Raw genomic sequence first — 23,533 nt, forward strand, 5'->3', positions numbered from 1 at the left:
ACAAAATGGAGCAAAACTTGTAGCACAAAATGACAGAATATTTTCCTTAAGGTATAAAGAGCTTCTTACAATTCAACAAGAAAGACAAACCCAACAGAAAACGTGTACCTTAGACTGAAAAATATAAATGGCCAATAAATATATGAAAAGACATTCAATCTCAAACTAAAAATTAGTATTAAAACAATGATACACCATTACTATATTAATCATATTGGCAAAGACTAAGAAGAAACCTGATACTACTCAGTTTTGTTGAATGTATATGCAAATAGGCACTTACATACAGGTGATGGGAATGTAAATTGGTCCACCTTTTTTGGGGGCAATTTGTTATATCTGTATTTATACCCACATATACTTTGACCTTCTATATTATACTGCTAGGGACTTATCCTATAGATATACTCACACAAGTAGGCACAGACATACGTACAAGGTCGTTTACTGTAGCATTATTTATAATTGTAAAAAACTGGAAACAATTTAAATGCCCACAAAAGGGTACATATGACAATGGATTACTAAGCAGCCTTTAAAATAAGTGAAGAGAAGTGAGTTCTCAATATAGAGTGTGATATGTTTGCATGTGTAAGAGGATATAAATGAAAAAAGAAAGTTGCAGTTCTCTCTATGTAGTATGATGCATCTGTATATCTAAAATGATATACATGCTTGTATTTCATGGAGAATTTTTGGAAGAAAACTATTAGCAAGGGTTACTTTGGGGGACTGGGATTAGGATAATCTTAGATCACTTTTGTTTGCATCTTATCTTAAAAAACTGCTTTAAGATACTTTAAGATCTTATCTTTATCATTAGTGTTAAGGTACTTTAAGAACTGCTTTATCTTGAAGAATATTAGACAAGTGGCACTATACCATTTGCCGCTTGTGGGAAGGAGGCTGGAGAGAGTTCTTCAGATTACCTGCCCGGCTCCTTCTTGTCCGACGACCCCGGCGGAGACTGGGGTGCCATGTGGCGATGGGCCGGTATCTTCGGGAGGGTTGCTCCTCTGAAACAGCAAACCCAGCGGGTCATACGGGAGGGTGATCAATTTTTTTTTCAACTGAAGTATTGTTGCTGTACAATATTATATGTTACAGGTGTACAAGATCGCGATTCACAATTCTTAAAGGCTATACTCCATTTATAGTTAAAATATTGGCTGTACTCCGTGTTGTACAATATATCCTTGTAGCTTATTTTATATCTAATAGTTTGTACCTCTTACTCCCCTACTCCTATGTTGCCCCTCCCCCTTCTGAAAGTGATCAGTTTTGATTTGACCCACCTCCTGGGGTAACAGGTAGGGGAAGATCTGGACTGGCCTGTGCGACACTGAGCGGTACCCCGGAGTTCTGACACAAGTGGCCATGGCGATATGCCCTGAACTAGTGTGACTCCATGCACTCCTAGCTGTCCCACGTTCCCGAGACTTTTCTTCCTCCTCCCTTTCTGTTACCTCCTCTCACCTGAGCCCTGGTTGCTGGTCACCACCTTGTACCTCCACTGGGCCTCAGAGAGAACCTTGGAGAACTGGTGCAGGCGGCTCTGCAGTCCGTCTCTGCTGCTGCTGCCCAAGCCACTCTGGCCTTCAAGCAGCTTTGGCTTCTCGGGGGAGCTGCGGCCGCTTAGCTCATCCAGCTGCTCCTGGAGCAGCCTGAGGAAGGCCCCTATTACATATTCATCAGCCAGGAACCCACTGATACCGCTAGTAAAGTGCTTTAGGTCCAAAAAGCTGTGCCTGTGAGGCTCTGGGGAACTGTCTTTTGGCTCTGCCTTCAGAGAGCTTGGAACTGTGTAGGCCAGGCTCCTGGAGGCCCCCAGGGAACCCTGTTCTGACCTCCCCTCAGGCTGTGCTATGTGCTGAGGGCTCTCTGACGGGGACCTCAAACCCGACGGGCCCTTCCCCTCAGCGTCATCATCCTCAGCGTAGTCCTCGGGCAGGTGAGGCTCTGGGTGAAGATCAGCAGAGGTGATAAGGAGCAATGAGAAGATGTTTTCTAGAAGTTCCAGGCACAGAGAGTCAGGAATACTGGACAGATACTGTTGACACCTGGCCAGGTATGTTGAAAAGAGATCTGAAGCACCTGAAGAAGCATGTATAAAAGAAGAGGTCAGAGAAAGAGAAGAGAGAAAATGCAAACATTAGAAACAGTACTTGCCAGACTGAAACATTCTCCCAAGTTTAACTCATTTCTTTCTTTGTAGTGACTCAGGGAACCGTGGTTACAGTCAGAAGACTAAGAGGCTATTGAGCCATGTCTTTTCATGATTTGTACAAAGATTTTGCTCCCTTAACTAAAAGTACAGTTCAGTGAACACTCATTATTTTGTTTCTGCTTTTTTTTTTTTTTTTTTTTGCTGTATGCGGGCCTCTCACTGTTGTGGCCTCTCCCGTTGTGGAGCACAGGCTCCGGACGCACAGGCTCAGCGGCCATGGCTCACGGGCCCAGCCGCTCCGCGGCATGTGGGATCTTCCCGGACAGGGGCACGAACCGGTGTCCCCTGCATCGGCAGGCGGACTCTCAACCACTGCGCCACCAGGGAAGCCCTTGTTTCTGCTTTTTAAGATTACATTACTCCTTATCTCTGAGAAGCACTCCATATTTCAGTTCCTAGAATGAAGGCAGCCCGGAGACTCCTTATTCCTCAATTCCTGTTTGCACTCATTGTTTTACTACAGGTGATCACAGCCTACCCAGCTCTCTTAAAATGACCATGCTCAGAGATGAAGGTCTATTCCAAAGCTGCAAGGGAGGGATACTTGCCAGAGTCACAGAAAGCAAGGTAAGGAGTTATAAGTTTTTAAGAAAAATGAGAGCTAATAGGACAGAAGGTTCTTTCAAACTGTAGGCTGTGACCTATGACACTGACTTAGATGGCTGCATTTGAAAAAACGAAATAAAGCAGAAAAATAATCAGGAGTGTGCTCTGTTTGGAAGGGTAAGTAATGTTTCTTAAAGCTTATTTCAGTTTACGCATCACATACACACATATACACATACACATGAAAGCACAAATTATATACCTAGGTGCAAACTGGAGTGATGTGAAATGCTATCTACTGTGGACTGGAGTAAAAAAAAGAAGCTTTGGAAAACACTGTACTAGGTGCTCAGGCTCTGTTAGAACTTATGCAGATCACTTGCTCTCTCCACGTCCCTTTGATTCACAGAGGCTGATAAATTATTCGTGGGCATAATAAAACCAAGGCCACCTCCCAGCCCTGGTGGCAAAGGGTTCCCACGCAAAGAACCTGCTGGGACAGGTTGTTCCCAGCTCCCGCCAGGGAAGGGGTGGGGGGCGGCGCTGCACCTGGGGAGGAGAGAGAATCGTTCACTGGTTCTGCAGCCACGGCCAGGTCCTCAGAGGGACCGTCTTTGCATTCCTGGCACTGGGAGTGCCGGTGTGAGTTCACACAGAGGGCATAGATGGCATACTTCATGGCACAGAAGCTCCGGTAGAGCGTCAGGTTCTGACACCGGCTCAGGTGCGCAGGGACTGTGGCGTCAGTTGAATCTGAATTATAGAGAGAAACAGGCAGAACTTCAGAGATGCTTCTTTTTTTTTTTTTTTAATTTATTTTATTTTTGGCAGCATTGGGTCTTTGTTGCTGTGCGCAGGCTTTCTCTAGTTGCTGTGAGTGGGGGCCACTCCTCGTCGCAATGCACGGGCTTCTCATTGCGGTGGATTCTCTTGTTGTGGAGCATGGGCTCTAGGCGCGCAGGCTCGGTAGTTGTGGCTCGCGGGCTTTAGAGCGCGGGCTCAGTAGTTGTGGCGCATGGGCTTAGTTGCTCTGCGGCATGTGGGATCTTCCCGGACCAGGGCTCGAACCCATGTCCCCTGCATTGGCAGGCAGATTCTTAACCACTGCGCCACCAGGGAAGTCCCAGAGATGCTTCTTTCAGGCAGGGGCTGCATGTATGGCTGAAGCAAAGAGATGCCACACTGCTAGTCCCCTAGGTGTTCTCACCCTCTCTCCTTTCTGGCAGTGTGATGTGCGTCCCTTCCAGGCCTTTTTTTCTATTCAACAACTTTCAGTCTCTAGGTTTCCTTTTCCCCACCAACCTCCCCTCTACATGTCTGTTCAACCTAGGCCTCATGGCTATTTAACAAATCTTTCCCTTACATTTCTTAAAATACTTGCTTTTCCTTTTTTAAAAAAATAAAACTTGAAGTACATGTTTGGTCTACCTTTCGAATGCCACATTACCCAAGAGGCAGGCTTAAAATGTGTTTAGATTGAGAAATAAGAGAGCAAAGGTAACACGGTGTTTAAAAAAAAAAAAACTTGATATTTTTAGGAAAGCCCTGAAGCAGACATCATGAGAAAAAACATAAACTCTGTTGAGATTCCGTACACTTGTTTAATAATTTTTCATTAAAAATTTGTTTTGAACTTAGGAGGGAGGAAGGTTACCATCTTTACAGAATCTCTAAACATCTTAATCTACCCCTAATTCTTATCATAGCAAAAGTATAACCTGTTCAAAGAAAAAACATTAAATGTAATACAGCAAAAAGAAGAAAAAAATACCACCCATAAGCCTACCGGCTAAACACAACCACTGCTACATTCTGGTTTAACCCCTTTAATAGTTTTGTGTACATGTGTATGTGTTTGAGTGTAACATTTTATATACTATTTAATTTTCCTACTTCTTAAAAATCCTTTAGAGCATAAGCATTTGATTATGTTTCTTTACAAACTAAATCTCTGCTGGATGCATATAGCTCTACCGAATGAATCCCTTGTCTAGGCATATTCCTCAAGGGCAGGACATTGGAATAGTTAGGGATGTTTTGCTACTACAATGCCACAACAAGCCCCTTTAGGTATAGGTTTCCTAGTGATTACTTCTTAGAAGCTTGGCCTTGCCAAGGTCAGGGTAATAAGCAGAACAAAGTCAATATTGTTCTATGGCCTTGACCTCTTCATGGCATTATTGCCCAGAGCCAGGACTTGCAAGCTCGCTGAGAGGGAGTGGCTCCTTACATTTTTGCCCCAGATGCCTCTCTTGCCTCACCCTAGTCCAAGCCCTATTATCACTCCTCTTTTGCCTTTTCCAAGTTCAAGTTCTAAGTGTGTTCTGGTGGGTCACCAGGGATAGATTTCAAACACTTCTTTGGAAGCCTTTTGTACTTGTATGTAGAAAACACAGAGTTCCAGTTCCTTTAGGAAATCTGCTAAACAAGTTGTCTACCTTTCCAAAAAAATATAGAATGTAGTAACACTAGCTTTACAATTAGTGGTAGGTCCTTTAAAGAAGTAAATCAAAGCAATATCTAGGCTGACAGAAATCTACTGCCATATGAGAATGTTTGTTTCTCTCAAAAGTAAGGTCCCCGGCCTGTGTAGTAGGTTGTGACCACACCATCATATGATTTTTGAGAGCAAGAAAGAGTGCTTGTTTAATGGGGACTTGAATTTTAAGCAAAGATCTAAGGTTAAAACAAGGCTTTGTGGGCTTCTCTGGTGGCGCAGTGGTTGAGAGTCCGCCTGCCAATGCAGGGGACATGGGTTCGTGCCCCGGTCCGGGAGGATCCCGCATGCCGCGGAGCGGCTAGGCCAGTGAGCCATATGGCCGCTGAGCCTGTGTGTCCGGAGCCTGTGCTCCGCAACGGGAGAGGCCACAACAGTGAGAGGCCCGCGTACCGCAAAAAAAACACAAGGCTTTGTTACTGTTTCAGGCAAGTCTTTCTTCTAAAAGAAAAACTCTAAAAAAGAATCTTCTAGAAGAAAGACTCTTTACCTGTTCAATAGACTATGAAGAAGATATGGGAGGGAAGGAAGGCACAAAGTGTGCTGTAAGAAACCTTATGAAGCATGGAGAGACTCACCAAGAATTTGCATAAATACTGCCAGTGACAATGCTGTGAATTCAGAGGGCAGTTCCTAATTCTGTTTCAGGGAAATGAGGGTATGCTCATGGTTCCTGAGCTGGATCCATGAGGACAAATGTTCCTATGGAATTGTTCTCATAGGATACCCTAGGCCTCATCAAGAAAGGGGAAGATGTCCCTACATCTTGTCATCTGATTGTGGCAAACAGCACTAATTTAGAGGGTACCTGCTGGACCACCCATCTTGATAGATCCCAGCAATCACATCTAGATAAATCTTGTGCTGTAAGAAACATCTGCAAGATTGTCCTAAGAGGGAACCTTGCCCAGGTCACTCCATCGCCAACTCACCATGCTCTTGCTGGGGGTCCTTGGCTGGCACCTTCTGTAGGAGCTTGAGGACATCTTCCTCCCTGAGGGCTGGAAGGTTTGTAAGGTGATGGAGAGAGTAGAGCACTGAGTGGCTTTCTCCACCATGTAAGTGACACAAGAGATCTCTCTTTGGTATGGGGTTGCTGAAAGGGAAAGTTGGGAGGATGGAAGGGGAGGCAGTTTATATAATTGCTTTGAGAAAGACCAGTCTCCATTCCCTCTTATTCTTTCTCTCTGGCCTGTAACACCACAGGTTTCACTTCCCCAAACACTAAATTTCAGTTGGTCTATGATAGAGGATAGCATTTATGTACCCCCAGGGAAGGACATTCATCAAGCTGGCTTTACTTGTCTAGTAAGGACCCAGGAAGGGCCTCTGTGCTCAGCAGGGTCTAGAAAGGGCCCACAGATTAAGCTTCCTAATTTCTGTAATTTTCCTAGCTGAGAGCTGACACGAGCTTCTCTGCTTTTCTTTGAGTCAGGGCCCCTTGCTGCTTCCCGCAGTGGCCTACTCGACTTCAGAAGTGCCGGTGAGGTGGGTGAAGAACAAAATAAGAACCCAGATCCAGGGAAGACCCAAGGCTAAGTTATCAGGAAAACACAGGGCCGCGCACACATTTCAAGAGGCAGTTGTTGAATAAAAATGTGATCCAAGATAACACGTGGCTAAGAATGTGGACCACACTCACTAGCTGTGTGACCTTGGGCATGTTACTTAACACCTCTGTGCTTCAGGTGCCCCACCTTTAAAACGAGGATAATATTGGTGTTTACCTCACAGGATTATTGTCAAGCTTAAGTGAAATCATCACGTAAAGGGCTTAGAGCAATGCCTGGTGTACAGTAAGTGCTCAGGAGATGTGAGGTTTTGTTCTTGTGATCACTGTCATCCTTAAATTATCCTCTACTTATGACCCTATGGCTGTGGTGAAGATAATCACTACTTATGCTTCTTTCCTGGTTTAACAGTTGGAACAATTATTTGTTGCTGGCCAACACTGTCAACTTAAACCATTTACAGGGAAGATGTCTTGAAGTGGCCACACGTGCAGAGCATGGGTCAAGTGTGCCCAGTGGTGGGAAGAGGGCTGGCTGTGCAGGGCCATACCTGCTCTGCTGCACACACCACTCCAGGACCTCCAGGTGAGCCCACAGCCCATCACAGGCATCCCTGAGGAGCTCATCACAGCCTTGGTCCTGTGTCGATACGGGAGAAGAAAGAGATGCTGACTCAGGTACCTGGGGTCAGAGATGTGACCGATTTCGGGACCCTGCATTCTGCCTCAGCCCGAAGTGCCACCACACTCATTTCCGGAGCTGCCTGGGCTTCAGAGTGAGAGTTACCTGGGTCCTGTGGAGTGTCTGGAGCAGCCTCTGGGCTGACGCCAGGCTCTGGCAGTGTGTCCAGCCCAGCAGCACAAGCAGTCGACTGAGAGGGCTGAATTCTCTATCTAGCAGGCAGCCAAGACTCGGGAAGTCTTCCTCCTTCAACAGGGTAAGTGCTGTCACCTGGAAGCCAAAGGAGGCTGCTAGAGGCAGCTCTGGGGACTTGCTGCTAATCAGGGTAAGAAGCTTTTCAGTATAGAAGGGAGGTTTCTGACAATGACAGAAGTGGCCAGTTGAATACAAAGTGTTTAGGAAAACACTAGACTGTAAGCTCCTAGAAGGCAGGGATTGACTTCTGTTGTATCCCCAGATCCTAGCATAGTACATAGTACATAGAATGAGGTTAATAAATAGCTGTTGAAGAACTTTCCTGGTGGTCCAGTGGTAAAGAATCCCCCTTCCAATGCGGGAGACGTGAGTTCCATCCCTGGTCGGGGAACTAAGATCCCACATGCCGTGGGGCAACTAAGCCCACGCGCCACAACTATGAGCTCGTGTGCCTCAACTAGAGAGCCTGCGTGCCACAAACTACACAGCCCACACGCTCTGGAGCCCACGTGCCCTGGAGCCCGCACACCACAACTAGAGAGAGAAAACCTGCACGCCACGGCTAGAGAGAAACCTGTGCACTGCGACGAAGAACCTGTGTCGCAACGAAAGCTCCTACGTGCTGCAACTAAGACCTGACACAGCCAAAAAAAAAAAAAACAATAAATAAATATTAAAAAAAATAGCTGTTGAATTAAACTAAAGTTCAGTTGCAATCTGGAAAGAGAAGGTTAGAGTAATTAGAGTCCCCTGTCAGCTAGGCAACATATCGCTGCCACCGTCTTTTCTTCCTCGCACCCTCCAGAAAGCTTACATGTATCCAACATTTCAGTGCCTGCCCAAGGACTGACACAAAATGCTGGCAGTTCTAATTATGAATGATACTGGTTCTCAGAGCCTTCTGGAACTGTGGGATGGACACAAACTAGACGACTCGCTGCTAATTAAACCGCTTTGCGTTGGATAAATGAGTGCGAGAGAAAGGAGGAGTGAAGAAGCCTGGAGAGAGTCCCTGGGTACTTGAGTGGTGAAGCGCTGAGTTTGACTTACCAGGATCTGCTCGAGGAAGTGCTTGCTGTTGCTCAGGCAGTAGAAATAGGCCAATTTCCAAGCCTGGGCTGGGTCAGGATTGGAGAACAAGGCTAGCATTGCCCGCTCAGGATCTAGATGAGCCGGTGAGACTGAAAATCAAAGCAGATGGGGTTACTGGGGAACTGGACTCTTCTTTCCTAAGGTAAAGCCCATTTGAAAAACCAACTGATATGAGAGTTCACTCTTTTAAAAAGTTAAACCAGGTTTTCTATACTTCTCTCTTAAAGACTCTTTACTTCTCTCAGTAGTTTCTGAAAAGTTCTTTTCTGCTATGACTATTACTTTATTTTTTTTCTCCATCACTCTTTCTTAAGCTATGAAAGCTGCGCTTTCACAGAACATCTTGCCCCTTTTTGCTTAGCTTCTCCCATTAGGTTTCCTGAACAACATGGAAGGGAGCAGGCTAGAGGGAGTCAGAGGGGCTGGGCGGAGTGGAATGAGAGAAGCAGTGCAGGGAACACACCTTTTCCCGAGGGTGCCGGTGGCTTTTCTGGGGCCTTCTCTGCATAGGTGTGGCCATACAGGGACACCAGGCCCCGCCCGGCCTCGTGCAGCAGGCAGCCGAGCAGCCGCTCCTCCCGCAGGGGACTCCCCCCTGCCCCGCTGGCCTCCAGCAGTTCCTCACACAGGAGACGCAGCTCAGCCCCGAGCGGCTCTGCAGGGCAGCGCAGGGTCCGCAGGGCTCCGTAGATGGCATCGACCGCCCCTGGGTGCCTGATGGCAGGACCCCGCAAAGCTCGCAGTGCCTTTCGAATGAGGTCCACCAGCGCCTTCTGCAGGAGCCAGCCTTGGAGGCCCGTGTCATCTTCCTCCCCAAGCAGGAGCTCCAGCAGGGCCTGCGCGGGCTGAGGGGCCTCCCGCAGGAGATCCCAGAGCAGAGAGACAGCTTCTGAGCTGAGCCAAGGGGGCCAGCTCTCTTGCCTCTGATTTCCATCAAGCACAGAGTCTGCCGCATCTTGTGCTAAGACCGTGTACAGCTCCTAAATAGGGGATGGAGAGAGGGATGGGCGCTATGTCCAGAACGTTATCACTTACACGCCTTCATGTTTTCCTCTTTTCAGTGTATATATATATGCATGTGTGTATATACAATAGTAGCAATAGCAAATACTTCTGTAGTAGTTACTATGCGCCAGGTCCTTTACACAGAAAAATTAAATTAATACTTACAACCACCTTAGGAAGAAGACACTACTATTATCCTCGTTTTGAAGGTGTCCTCAAATCAGGGGGTTGAGGCAAAGAGAGATTTGCCCAAGGCCTCCATGCTCAAGCTAGTCACCCCCACCCCCATGGCCTCCGAAACGTGCACTGTCAACCTAAATCAGGGACTGCGAACTCATAGACCAGGTAACAGACGGGAATAAGACACTATGCCCAGCTCAAGGCATTTAAATTCAACTTTTAAAAGAACACTACAGACCAGTTTTTAACCCCTCATCTAAACCCCAACCAAGATTTTGGATACAGAATGTAGTAACACTAGTTTTACAATTAGTGGTAGGTCCTTTAAAAAAGTAAATCATCCTTCATCCTTCCCTAAAACCTTCCCCAGTACCTCCAACTCACACAACTCTCCCTTTTTATTGGGCTTTCAATGTTCTTAAAATTAGTACCATATGGCTTAGTACCTAATTGTGCCATGTGTGTATTTCCTTCCTCCCCAGCTAGATTGCAAGCCTTTAAAAGGCAAGATCTCTGTAGCCTATAATTTGTTTGGTAGGTTATTTCCCACACTTCAGCACCATTTCTGTGGGTGGTACTCAGGGATACCTGTTCATTAACCGCCTCCAAGATGGTCACAGGACCATGAGTCCTTGACCTAATACAAGTGAAAGTCCCTACCTTAAATCCTATTGTGAATATATCTTTAGTTAGCTGGTGGCTGGGTCATGAAGAAAATAAGTATTGAGCCTCAGAGCATCCCTCAAGCACTTAAGTATAGATCTAGTTAAGATTTTGAATCTGCTCCCAGAAGGCGGTTGTAAGGATTAACTATAACACATTCAGTGCACCTGTTACAGAAAAGGTATTCAGCAAATACATACTAGTTCCTTTCTCCCTTTATATTCCCTGCCACATTCTGGTGAAAAATTTAAACATCTAGTTTAAAACCAAGTTACGTATTCCTTTCACATGAGATGAAAAAAAAAAAATTAATCCTCAGCTATAATTAGTACTTCTGGCCAAGCTACCTCTAAGAATTCTACAATCAGATAAGTTTCCCCTATCTCTAAATTCCCCTCAAGGGGCCTCCACCTAGCCTGGTCTTGCCTGAGAACAGAGAACTGCCAACATCTTGGGGACCTGCTTCTGCTGGATGCCTGAAAGCTGAATTTGTTGAGTGACTGCAAACCTGGGCAGAGAGATCCAGGGCCCTCTCTCACCTTGAGGATGTCCTCCGGGATGTCACCTGGGAGGTCTTCTGACAATAAAAGAAACTCAAGTTTTCTCCGGAAGCCAGCTGGAAGTAACTTCTAGAAGAATCATAAGAAGGAAGCATAGATATTAAGCATGTGCTTTAGCTGACAATTATAAATAAATACTTCTTTCTGGTTCATCTTATTTCTGCTGTTTTCTCTAAGATAAAGTACTTCTGACCATTAAATTCCTGGGTATGTCTTCAGACACTTTTCTTTATAAACGGAAACAACTAAACTGAACACATACTCCTCTTAAATACTAACACTTAAATCCCACACTGTTTAGCCTCAAATGCCAAGGCTTGCTCATTTCATGTGATTTTTTTGCCTCTAACCTGAAGTCCTTCTCCAAGACTCTCCCTTGCAGTGTCCAAAACACCCAGTTATGGGTAAGCTGGGATGGAATGGCCCACATGATCCTCTTTTGGCCTAAACCCATTTTTGGTATTCATTTTTGGTTGGAAAATAAAAGTAAAGGGGGAGAGATCTAATGTTTATGAAACACTTATTATGTGCCAGGTACCATGTGCCGTATTTTCATGTGCTTTTAAAATCTCATTATATCGCTAAATCAAACAAAACTATGGCATCAGGATGTTTTTAAAAATAATCTTCAGTAATGATGAAATGGTTAGGAAGTATTTTCTAATCATTTCAAGCATGAAAAGGAAAAAGTGACCCCATTGTTTGTTAATGAGACAGGACATCAGAGACTAATGTATAAAGGAAGAGAAATCCTCTCACTCTTCCTGCACCTGCTTGTTTCACAATAACTTCCCCTCACCTGGTCCTTAAAACTAAAATGATAGTCCCCCTTTCTCCAGACACAAATACAAATGAGATGAAAGTCTGGGACTAATTCTGACAGGCACTCTTTTAAATTAGAGACACCTGTAAATCATGCCATCTGAATGCTTATATAATGCTAATGATTGGAAGGTGTAGAGAAAATTCATTCTGGCAAGCTGAAAGTTAGTGATTCTATCAAGGACTAAGAGGAAGGAATAGATAAGCCCAGACAGCAGGCCCTTAATAAAAGAACTGGTTAAGATTTTAGGACTTTCATTAAAATCCTGAAGACTGACTAGCTTGTATCTTCTTTTTACTGGTGAAATTACTTTACGTATATGCAGGGTCATAGACAACTAACATTCCTAAACCAGGCAAGAATTTGCCCAATGTTTCTAAGCACAGATTTTCTTACTATAAAAGCAAGGGATGTTCAATGCAGAAAAAGCAGAGAATACAAACACGCAAATGAAAACACACATACACAGCACACACCCCCCCCCAAATATTTCCACTGAAGGAGAACTATAGTTACAACTGTGTTCTAAGGGTATTCAGACCATTTTCTACATATGCACATATGCATGCATAACAAACATACTGTTTCCTAAATTTCTTTTTCTTCACATGGCAGAATATAAACACCCTCCCATGTCACTGAAAATTCATTTACCACGTGATTTTAATAGTGCCATGGTATTTTACAAGTAGATTAATCAGTCTTGGATTGTGGACATGGGAGTTGTTTCTATTTTTCCCTTATTAGAAGCAGCATGCTGTGAACATATGCTGTTCACGTGATAAAAGATAAAAGGGCAGAAGGCAAAAATGGATGAAGGAAAGGGAAAATGGAATCAGTTTCAATGAATAATTCAAAAGGAGCTTTTGGCAGCAGGTGGGAGACTGTAGCAGGAGCAGCCAGCAAGCCCCTAAAAGATGAAGTCCAGTTCTGGCTTTGTAGAACTACCTCAGGAACACATTTGAAGTCTTGGCCTTTGTATTAAGTTTTAAAACTCTCCGAGGTCCTTGTATAAAGTTTAAAACATTCTCACGACTGTTTAAATGACTGAGGTACTGGAGCTTTAAGGACCAAATGACCTTCAATTCTGGGGAAAACAACTCTTAGGCTGTGAAAAGGAGCCAGGGAAGTGAAATCCACCTCCTGGTCTGGTTGACCAACTGTCCAGAAATTTAACAACCACCAATCAGCCATAAAGTAAACAAATACCCTCTGCTGAGGCAAAAGTTCATCTGGCTTGACAAATTCCATGTTTGTACTGAAAAGCTCCTTAGTCAGTAACAATAACATTTGTTATTTTTTTTCTTTTCTCTTTGAAGATACTATTGAATATTTTAGCTGAAGATGTCTCTTTTAGATCTGAAACTACAGCCAACTCTTAAACAACCTGGGGTTGATTATTTTTCAGTTTTGCTTCTTTTCCTTCCCTCTCCTGTTGATCTTTTTGTCATTTCTCTTTGCTAGACCATTACCAAAAGCCTGGATAATAAATACATTTAGATTAGTAACTTCTGGTGCTTTTTGACAGCTATGTGAAGAAGGGTAAGTGTCAGGCCAAAGCAGAACTAAAGACAAAAGTCATTCTGATGACTGAGAGGAATTAAGAAGAAAATTAGGCTAAATTATAGACATTTACAAAATAGAATTTATGGTTTCTTGCGGTTTACCTGGCGGCGCAGTGGTTAAGAATCTGCCTGCCAACGCAGGGGGCATGGATTCGAGCCCTGGTCTGGGAAGATCCCACATGCAATGAAGCAACTAAGCCCGTGTGTCACAACTATTGAGCCTGCGCTCTAGAGCCTGCGAGCCACAACTATTGAGCCCACGTGCCACAACTACTGAAGCCTGCTTGCCTAGAGCCCATGTTCTGCAACAAGAGAAGCCACCGCAGTGAGAAGCCTATGCACCACAACGAAGAGTAGCCCCCGCTCGCCGCAACTAGAGAAAGCCTGTACACAGCAACAAAGACCCAATGCAGCCAAAAATAAATAAATAAAAATAAAAAAAAAGAATTTATGGTTTCTTAATTTTTAGTCTATGTAGGCTAAAAATATTGTTGAGGTGGAAAAAGCAGAGGACTGATGACTCGAAGGCAGAAGACATTGGTTCCAGCTCCAATTTTGCCAACTAACTTTATGGTGTGATCCTGGGCCAGTCATGTGTTTTCTGAGTCAGAGGTTCCTCACTTAAATCTTAAAGTCTCAGGTTTAATACAAAATTGCCTGAGAATTTTTTTAATGGATATCAATTTCTGATAATTAACACATATTTCTAAAAGTGCTTTGAATGGTAATTTTTCTTAAAAAATAAAAATCAAAAAACCCTTCCTTACAAGTTTTCCTTCACTATTAATTTGCTCACTTTGTTTTCGTATTTGGTAACTTTTATTTCAATTCATGTGAGTTGTTAAAGTATTAATTAATGATGTTTAAATCTATAAGATTTCACTGTACTGGACTAGTTAAAATAAGAGTTTTGGATGAACAACTAAGTTTCAGCTCAGCCCATTCTCCCTTACTTGAGTATTATGAGGATTAGACTTTATTCACTATCTTGTCACTTTCACTGAGTTCTGCAAAGTTCTGTTTGGGCACAAGACTCACAATAGTATTTAACACAATAGTATCACCTCAGATGGTAGGTTAGTGAATTAATGCCAATGTAAGTTAGTGAATTAATAAATGAATTTAGGTAAAGAGACAGCAATAAATACTTAAGCCATTCTCACTGTCAATACTGAGAAAGGAATATGACAAACCTCAAAATACAGGAAGTAACAGACAAAAGGGAAATTTCATAACTCCTTCCAAGTTCTTTTCAGTCTTGGCCCTGGGCGAAAATTTTAAATGTAAACCTACTTACCTTTTCCAGGGCCAACCATTTTTCCAGTACAAGAAGCCAGACCCAGGCTAATCTTTGAGGGTTGATATCCTGTCCACATCTGAGAAATGTAAAAAGAAAAAATTTCTAAACAGTTTCTACTGACCTTTTCTCTTTTGTGATCCAAGATTTAGATGTCACTACTCAGTCTGTTTTAAACCTGAACCGGCAAGACATTGTCCTGAGAAATTTTTGAATGTATATGACAGATCAATAAAACAAGAACCAGAACAGAACTAGCAGCTTTCATTAAAAAAAAAAGTCGCAATTCTACCTCCACCTCCCTATCTAGTTTTTAAAACAAACTAATATTACACAGAAAACCATAAGAGCAAAGCTATCTGAAATAGAAAACTTGAAATCTTGAAAACAGAATCAAATAGTCAAAGAAAAAAGGAACTTCATAAAAATTTATTTTTAACTCTATGCCAGAAACAGGATTATAGGAATTCATAAGCCTTTCTTTGAAGTTAGTAATTTAAATTAGACAGCAATTGGCTAGAATCCAAATTTAAGGGAAAAAACAAAGGAAGAAAAGAATCATGTAAATCTCCATTCTATATGTGCTAATACAGTACTTTCTCATAAGTAAATGCCAGAGTAAGGAAAAGTGAGGGAGGGACTGAACGTTTAACTCCTATACCACTAATTGTTAATAGCACTGCCAGGAAGAACTTCATTCAAAATTCAGATAGAGAACATTGGTTGCCAGGGGACAAGAGGGGATCAGTGTACAAAGAGGTATTCCCAGGGAGCAAGGGAATTCTTTTGTGGTGATGAAATAGTTCTGTACCTTGATTATACTGGTAGTTATATGAGTCTAAGAATGGATAAAGATACACAGAACTACACACATAAAGGTGAATGCAGATTGGGACTTCCCTGGCAGGCCAGTGCTTGGGACTCTGCACTTCCAATGCAGCGGGGTGCGTGGGTTCAGCCCCTAATAGGATCCCGCATGCCCTGAGGTGCAGCCAAAAAAAAAAAAAAAGAATTCAGATTTAAAAAATGGTGAAAACTGAATAAGGGCTGTAGTCTAGTTAACAGTGCCGGTGTCAATTTCTTGGTTTTGATATGTACTATAGTTATATAAGATGTCACAATTGGAGGAAGTTGGGGAAAGGGTACTCTTTGTATTGTTTTTGCACTTCTTGTGAGTCTATGCTTAATTATTTCAAAATAAAAAGCTTTAAGTGAATACACTTCTGGTCCTTTGTTAAAACTACAACAATATCTTCAATTTCACAAGCAAGAAGGGAGCAGGTTTGCTCTTTTGGGGGTAAAGAAAATGCTTTTCAACATAGTTGCACTATCTACTTTAATGATAATAAACAAGAAATGGTGGTTCCAGGCTTAAATACCGCTCCAGATGATAATTCATAGCCAAACTGATAAAGTAATAAATAGGCATGTATTATAGAGGTAAATTTTCAGAACATGTGAAATACACTCTACCTTTGTTAACTCTTCAGAGGTGACTGAGTGAGGCACATGGACCAGAGCTCAAGTATAGTACCTTGTGTCTCCCGCTCTGTGACTGCCTGGCAGGAGGACAGAGTTCCCTTACCTCAGCTGACTGGGACACATGACCAGCGCCTGAAGTATATCTTCCACCTTCTTTGGGATATCCCCTTGGGCCTCGTGTAGCTGAGGTACACAAGCCTGTGCCAACTCCCATTCTCCTCTCCGAAGGCATTCACAGAAAAATCCAAAAAGCTGCTTCTGAGAAGCAGTTTCCTCTTCTCCAAATGGATGATGCATTTTCCCAGCACAGAGTGCAAGGGAGATAGAAAGAGATGAGATGAATTACGCAAAACACATTGTCAATTTTCTCACTCGTGGAGTACCTCCTATAAACAACACACACCCGAGTCAGAAGAAAAGGAAGGAACTATGTTTAGACAAACTAGCCGTACTAGGAAAGGCGGGGCTTACTTTTCTAATTAACGTTGTAAATTTGATTTGACAGGTTACTGTCTCTTTTGGGAAGTTCCACATTTCCCCAAGGGGTGGATCCCATCTCTCTAGGCGCATCCAATATTTAACGAATATTAATCGTCATATTAGCCCGCGGCGCAGACCCGAAACTCCACTTCCGTATTTCCTCCTGAGCTTTTTGCCTAATCCGGCTCCAAATCCCCAGGTGGTCGCCTCCTTACGGATGAGAAATTCAGCAGGAACCTCCCTAGTTTGAGCCCTCTTTTAAGGCAGAGGATTGAAGATCAGGAGAGGAATCTGTGTCAGAACTGGAGGGCAGTTGGGATTGGGGCTCAGGGACGCTCCCTACCGGGGTCGTGGAGAGCGCTCCCGCCTTCCCTGGGGCGCCTTACACTCACCTGCTCCCGGCGCCCAAATCAGCAGAGTTTCCAGCGCAGCCATGTTTGAGCTGAGTCAGGTGACAAATCCAGTTCAGAAGGTTGAGGGGGGGGAGAGGATGACGACTGACAGCAGCTACTCTAATTGGTCAATCGAGGAAATATGCAAATCAAGCGCCATATTTGTTTGGGTCACGTGATTCCACCTCCGCATTAGAGGAAGCTAGGAAAGAGGTATCAGCTCTCTGGTTTAGGACCACCGCTCACGGTTTTGACAGATCCTCCGCCCATTAATTGAACTGTGTGCTAGGGCCTACTTTAGAAGCTGAATAAGATACGGTCCTTGTCCTCAAGGAGATCACAGTCTAGTGACAGGGTGCAGGTCAATAATTAGGATGCAGTGGGCTAAATTATAAGATAGAGGTATGCACGGGGAGATGGGAGCAAAGAATGAGCAAAAGCCTTTCTCAAATAGAATAATCTGAAACCGAGTCTTAAAGTAACAGTTTACTAGTTTGCTAATCACAGCTGCTTTTATACTGAACCTTCTGTTCGGTTTCCTTGGTGTTCTTCAACTATAGACTCTCACGTTTCCCCATTACATATTTTCGGTTTGAGCAATTTCATTCAGCATTTTCCAAACTATTTCACCACCAAAGTGTGGTGAAAAAAAGCAAACCAAAAGAAACCAAAAGCTCTCTTGCAAAACCTCTTCGATGATTGGTGGATTCTCATCTATTCCCAGAAAACTAACATGTCTCTTTGGTCCATTAATCTGTTTTTTTTTTTTTTTTTTTTTTTCGGTACGCGGGCCTCTCACTGTTGTGGCCTCTCCCGTTGTGGAGCACAGGCTCCGGACGCGCAGGCTCAGCGGCCGTGGCTCACGGGCCCAGCCGCTCCGCGGCATGTGGGATCTTCCCGGACCGGGGCACGAACCCGGGTCCCCTGCATCGGCAGGCGGACTCTCAACCACTGTGCCACCAGGGAAGCCCATTAATCAGTTTTTAAATGAAGTGACAAAAGGAAGAAGAGAGAAAATTAGAAGCAAGTTTTTTCCTGGCTCATATTCTCCTTGCTGATGTTCCTCCACCGGATTTTGATAATCACTATATTGAGAAGTTGGGACTCGCAGACTTATTACAGAATGTGAACTACAATTCCCAGCAAGCAACGGGAGCCGACCTGGGCCTGTGCCTACGTTTTATTGGATATTTCCCCAGAGTGACGACCCAACCAGCGCTTTGTTTGTTGCCTTGCGTCCCTTTCCGCGGGGAACTGTGTGAGGGGTAGGGGAAACTTTGAAAGTTGGATGCTGCAGACCCGGTACTGGAAAGTTTCATGTGGGGGGCGGTTTGGGGAATTGGGGTGCGCTCATTTTTTCCTGCTCCCTTTCTGGGCCAGTGTTGTTGATATCGGGCGAGCGGAGAGTAACTCTTGGGTGCAGGGCACACCCCCTTAGGTCCATAAGGATCTTAATTTGAGCCCCGCCACAGATCTGAGGCGTCTGGCTTTCCTTTGTGGGGGACGCTTGGAAGCTGCACCTTGTTGGGAAGAGTTCTTGTTAGGGGCTTCTGGGGTGATGTTTTCGCTTCTTGATGTCCACCCGTCTTCCCACTTGTGGGCAGTTTGAGGTCTAGGCAGGGGAGCCCGTCATTAAGGGAAGTTTAGTGTCTGACCCGCTTCAGATGGTGTTGAAGAAGAGGTATTTAATAGCGTGGAATATGGAGTCAGATCCCTGGGTTCGAATGCCTACTCCACCATGTGCTAGTTGTTAGACTTCGCTCAAGTTTTTCAACTCAATGCCTCAATATTAGTCTGTAAAATGGGGTAAAGCATCTGAAGCTCTTGGAACAGTGGCACCTAATAAGGGCTCAATAAATATTAGCTATTATTTGTTAATTCACAGTTTTCATTGACCATCTAACATGTGGATTTTTTTTTCTTGATGCGAGGATTCAGTTTCCAGGATTGAACATCGTCCCTCACACCCTCAGTTACATGCTCGTGCACACACACGCAGAGCAAGAATTTACAGTTTCTGGTGGAAAAAACAAACATGCAAGCCATAACTATATGTTAGGGAGATTATCGAACAAATGTGTACACAGTGTAATGAGAACATTGGAGAGGAAGAGTCTAAGTAGCGGGAAGTCTTTGTGGAGGAAAGTCAGGGAGGCAGGGAGGCATTTGTGTAGCCTACCAACGTTACCGCCGGCAGGCAGGTCACGTGAGGCAACTAATGCTGTTTTCCTGAATGAATTGATCATAATCCCTAGCTTTGAGCACTACGGAGCCAGGCACCATCCACATCCTTTAACCTTCACTGCATTCCTATGAAGTGGATATTTGAATGATGCTTGTATTTCAGATGAAGAAACTAAGATACTGGGAGGCAAGTGATTTTGCCAGAAAGGCCAGAATGTGGGCCTTGCAGTCTGATGTATGAATGTGAGGGAAGTGAGGGACCAGTTTATGAAGAGGCTATAGGCCATCATAAGAAGTGTGGAATTTATACTGTGGTCTCATGGTCCCATGGGTGGTTTTAAAGGATGAGAGTGACAGGATTGGAGCAAATTTTTAGGAGGCTACCTCTGACAGGACTGTGACTTGCAGGTCGGTTTGGTGCTTATTCCTCTCTGCTTCCACGGCACATATGTATTCCAATGACAATACTTGCTGCATGACTGTAATTATTTGTGTATATATCTTTTCGTCTTTTACTGTGAGTTCGCAAAGGGGAGGAAATATACTTACATGATTCTTGTGCCGCAGAAGCGCAGCAGAGTGTGTGCTTAAGAAGCATCTGTGGAAGGAACAAATGAATGTTTTTGTTTGTTTGTTTTGCGAGGCAGGGAGTGACCAGAGGCTGTATGCAATGGTCTAGGCAAGTGATAGGAGTGGTCCTACTAAGGCAGAGATAGCAGAGTTCGTCATTGTTAAAGTATTCCAGGTAGTTTGGGGTTTACAATTCTCCTTTTTTTTTTTTTTTTTTTTGCGGTACCCGGGCCTCTCACTGTTGTGGCCTCTCCCGTTGCGGAGCACAGGCTCCGGAAGCGCAGGCTCAGCGGCCATGGCTCACGGGCCCAGCCGCTCCGCGGCATGTGTGATCTTCCCGGACCGGGGCACGAACCCGCGTCCCCTGCATCGGCAGGCGGACTCTCAACCACTGCGCCACCAGGGAAGCCCCAGTTCTCCTTTTTGATTGAATTTATCAGTCTAAATTGTGTCATTGCCCAGAGCTACCTGATCTGTGAAGACCCTAGGCAATGATACAGCAGATGTCACTTGGTAAACTTTCTTTTTGAGAGACAGAAACCAATACTGACAAATTCCCTTTGAGTGAAATGAGAGGGATGTATTTTATGTTTGTGGGAAGGATGTATGTGTGTGAGAGAGAGAAAGAAGGAGAGAGAGCGGGAGAGACGAAGAGAGTGTTAATCTGATCCGAGAATATAGATGTTAAGTAGAAATTTGGGCCATGGTATTGGAAATAAATATCTACATTCTCAGTATCTATTTTTGTTCCAAAATGTGACTCTTTTTCTGATAATTATATTGTTTTATCCCCTGGAACAATGAAGAGTTCCTGTTTCTACTCTAGTCAAAGGATATTTTGCCATCTGAGTGAGATACACAGCTTCTCCTTTGCATGAGTTATTAAGGGAATCAGAGTGATTCTGTTCTAACTCTCTGAAGACAAATATATCATGAGCCTCATTTAGCCCTCACAGGGTTCAACCAGAAGAGTGAAATTTAATTGCATGTGGGGATGTGAGCAGCTAGTATAACGAAAAAACAATTTCAGTTTGTAAATAACACCTGAAATAATAAAATCTCATTTGATTCAGAAGGTTTGTTCTGATTCATAGAAAAAGGAGACTTTAAATATGATTACAGACTTGTAGTACAGTATATTGGTTAAGAGGCTAGGCCTAAGAGTCAGACTTCCTGGTTCGAATTCTGGGTCTACCATTTACTTTTTCTGGTAACAGTGGAATGGCTAACCTTTCCAGGGTTTAGTTTCTCATATGTAAAAATGAGATCAGTGATCAATCTTCCTTATAGGGCTGTTGAGAAGCTTGCTTTGGAACAGTGCCTGGTATACAGTAGGTGGTCAATAAGTTTATTATTGTTACATTGCAATGAAAGTAAAGACTTTCTGAGAATGCTGTTTGGAAATATGTTTATTAATTACACATCCAAGTAAAGTTTATAAATGCACCGAAAATCTAAAGATGCTATATAAATGTGACACAGTGTTATTATATTTGTAATTGCACATTCTTATGTGGTCTTGTTTCAGTGTGTGCATGTTTGACAAACGGTTGTCTCCCCTGTTTAAAATATTTGGAAAGATTTTATTGCCTTCCTTTATTTTATCAGTAATATTTTAAATACCATACGTTTCATTTTGTATGTGGAGACGCTTGAAGGATTTTTTATTTTGTAGAGTGTTTTGGATAGCCCATCTACTGTTGCTTATGCTATTTTCCAGGTTTTTTTCAAGGTTCTTCTTTATCTTGCTGCATCTGAAGACATGGGTAGCAAGAAACTAAGACGAGTGGGTTTATCACAAGAGCTGTGTGACCGTCTGAACAGACATCAGATTGTTACCTGTCAGGTAAAATTTATTTAATTTTTTTCAGTGAGAAACTTGAAGTACAAATTAATCTTTTTTTTTCTTTTTCTTTAGATTTTTTCTTTTGATGTGGACCATTTCCAACGTCTTTATTGAATTTGTTACAACATTGCTTCTGCTTTATGTCTTGGCCTCTTGGCCATGAGGCATGTGGGATCCTAGCTCCCTGACCAGGGATCGAACCTACACCCCCTGCATTGGAAGGCGAAGTCCTAACTACTGGACCGCCAGGGACGTCCCACAGATTAATCTTGTGTACCTAAATAACTCTTAATTACACCTGAAATATGAACATTTAGGTTTATAAGAAAAGATAAATATGGTGCTTGCCAATTTTAAATAACAAACCACTTAGCTTGTATTTCCAAATGTGATTTCATTTATCCAAATGCAAGATATTTGCATTTTGGGTGGGGTTGGGTGGGGAGAATGCTCATAGCAGAAGGTGAAGTACACCTGTGCCATTTATTTGGGATTCTAGAGAAGTTTTGTCCTCATAAAAGAAATTTTGCAGTTACATGAGAAATATGACTTAAATGAGACAGTATTCAAAATGGGTAATTTCTCTTGAAAGCAAGAAAAATTACTAGTTAGGATTATTTTCCTATTGATGGAGTGAGAGAAATATATAAGCAGATGTTGTATATTTAAGCGAAAGAGTAAAGCAAATCCCTCTTAGGAGGCTAAATAAGATTTAAGGTTTTCTGTTAGGATTTAATCCTTAATAAGACAGACTTTCAGAGTGTGCTGCAATTTTTAAAAAATTGCTTTGTGTGTTAATGATGTCTGTACTTCCTCTGTTATGCATTTTATAATCCTCATGTTCATACTTTGAAATACTCTTAAAAGTACGAAATTTAACATTTCATTCCGTAGTTTTATTTATTTGGCTGCATTAGGTCTTTCTCTAGTTGCGGCGAGCGGGGGCTACTCTTCGTTGTGGTGCGCAGGCTTCTCATTGCGGTGGCTTCTCTTGTTGTGGAGCACGGGCTCTAGCGCCCAGGCTTCAGTAGTTGCAGCATGCAGGCTCAGTAGTTGCGGCATGCGGGCCCTAGAGCACGCGGGCTTCAGTAGCTGTGGCGTGTGGGCTGTAGGTCGCGCGGGCTTCAGTAGCTGTGGCATGCAGGCTTAGTTGCTCTGTGGCATGTGGGATCTTCGCCCGGACCAGGGATCGAATCCGTGTCCCCTGCATTGGCAGGCAGATTCTTAACCACTGAGACTCTAGGGAAGTCCTTCCATAGTCACTTTTATTTTCTTTCAATTATTAAATACTCCCTCTGAATGATTTCATAGCTTAGGAAGAAACTCATTTTTTTTTAAAGTAGTACAACCTTGTATTTATTTATTTTAACATTTTTATTGGAGTATAATTGCTTTACAATGTTGTGCTAGTTTCTGCCTTACAACAGAGTGAATTAGCTATACATACACATACATCCCCATATCTAACTCCTCCTGCGTCTCCCCCCAACCTTCCCCATCCCACCACTCCAGGCAGTCACAAAGCACCGAACTGATCTCCCAGTGCCATGCGGCCGCCTCCCAATAAATGTCTATTTTACATTTGGTAGTATATTTAAGTCCATGTCACTCTCTCACTACGTCCCAGCTTACCCTTCCCCCTCCCCATGTCCTCAAGTCCAATCTCTACATCTGCGTCTTTATTCCTGTCCTGCCCCTAGGTTCTTCAGAACCTTTTTTTTTAGATTCCATACATAT

The 23,533-nt window shown here is 43.4% G+C and overlaps 2 protein-coding genes across 8 annotated transcripts in view; one reads left to right on the forward strand and one right to left on the reverse strand.

Annotated features, from left to right (window-relative positions):
* The window catches only part of ZFYVE26 (zinc finger FYVE-type containing 26), a 62,933-nt gene extending 45,677 nt beyond the window's left edge, over positions 1-17,256 (reverse strand). Inside the window, exons 1-12 of one of the 3 annotated variants that reach the window (XM_032622241.1) lie at positions 17,197-17,256; positions 16,428-16,710; positions 14,843-14,921; positions 11,137-11,226; positions 9,213-9,729; positions 8,708-8,838; positions 7,568-7,732; positions 7,332-7,420; positions 6,203-6,366; positions 3,323-3,526; positions 1,477-2,094; positions 930-1,016 (exon numbers count right to left, since the gene is read on the reverse strand). In XM_032622241.1, the coding sequence (XP_032478132.1) occupies positions 930-1,016; positions 1,477-2,094; positions 3,323-3,526; positions 6,203-6,366; positions 7,332-7,420; positions 7,568-7,732; positions 8,708-8,838; positions 9,213-9,729; positions 11,137-11,226; positions 14,843-14,921; positions 16,428-16,621 (2,338 nt within the window). In that variant the 5' untranslated portion in view covers positions 16,622-16,710; positions 17,197-17,256. Of the gene's footprint in view, positions 1-929; positions 1,017-1,476; positions 2,095-3,322; positions 3,527-6,202; positions 6,367-7,331; positions 7,421-7,567; positions 7,733-8,707; positions 8,839-9,212; positions 9,730-11,136; positions 11,227-14,842; positions 14,922-16,427; positions 16,711-16,795; positions 17,050-17,196 lie in introns of those variants that run through there. The other 2 variants (XM_032622242.1, XM_032622243.1) reach the window with 2 other exon arrangements.
* Positions 17,257-18,425: 1,169 nt separating this feature from the next.
* The window catches only part of RAD51B (RAD51 paralog B), a 626,370-nt gene continuing 621,262 nt past the window's right edge, over positions 18,426-23,533 (forward strand). For all 5 annotated transcript variants that reach the window (XM_032623573.1, XM_032623574.1, XM_032623572.1 and 2 more), the window contains exons 1-2: positions 18,426-18,498; positions 21,671-21,796. In XM_032623573.1, coding sequence (XP_032479464.1) covers positions 21,713-21,796 — 84 coding nt within the window. In that variant the 5' untranslated portion in view covers positions 18,426-18,498; positions 21,671-21,712. The remainder of the gene's footprint in view (positions 18,499-21,670; positions 21,797-23,533) is intronic.

Source organism: Phocoena sinus, chromosome 2, assembly GCF_008692025.1.
Source record: "Phocoena sinus isolate mPhoSin1 chromosome 2, mPhoSin1.pri, whole genome shotgun sequence".
NCBI lineage: Eukaryota > Metazoa > Chordata > Mammalia > Artiodactyla > Phocoenidae > Phocoena > Phocoena sinus.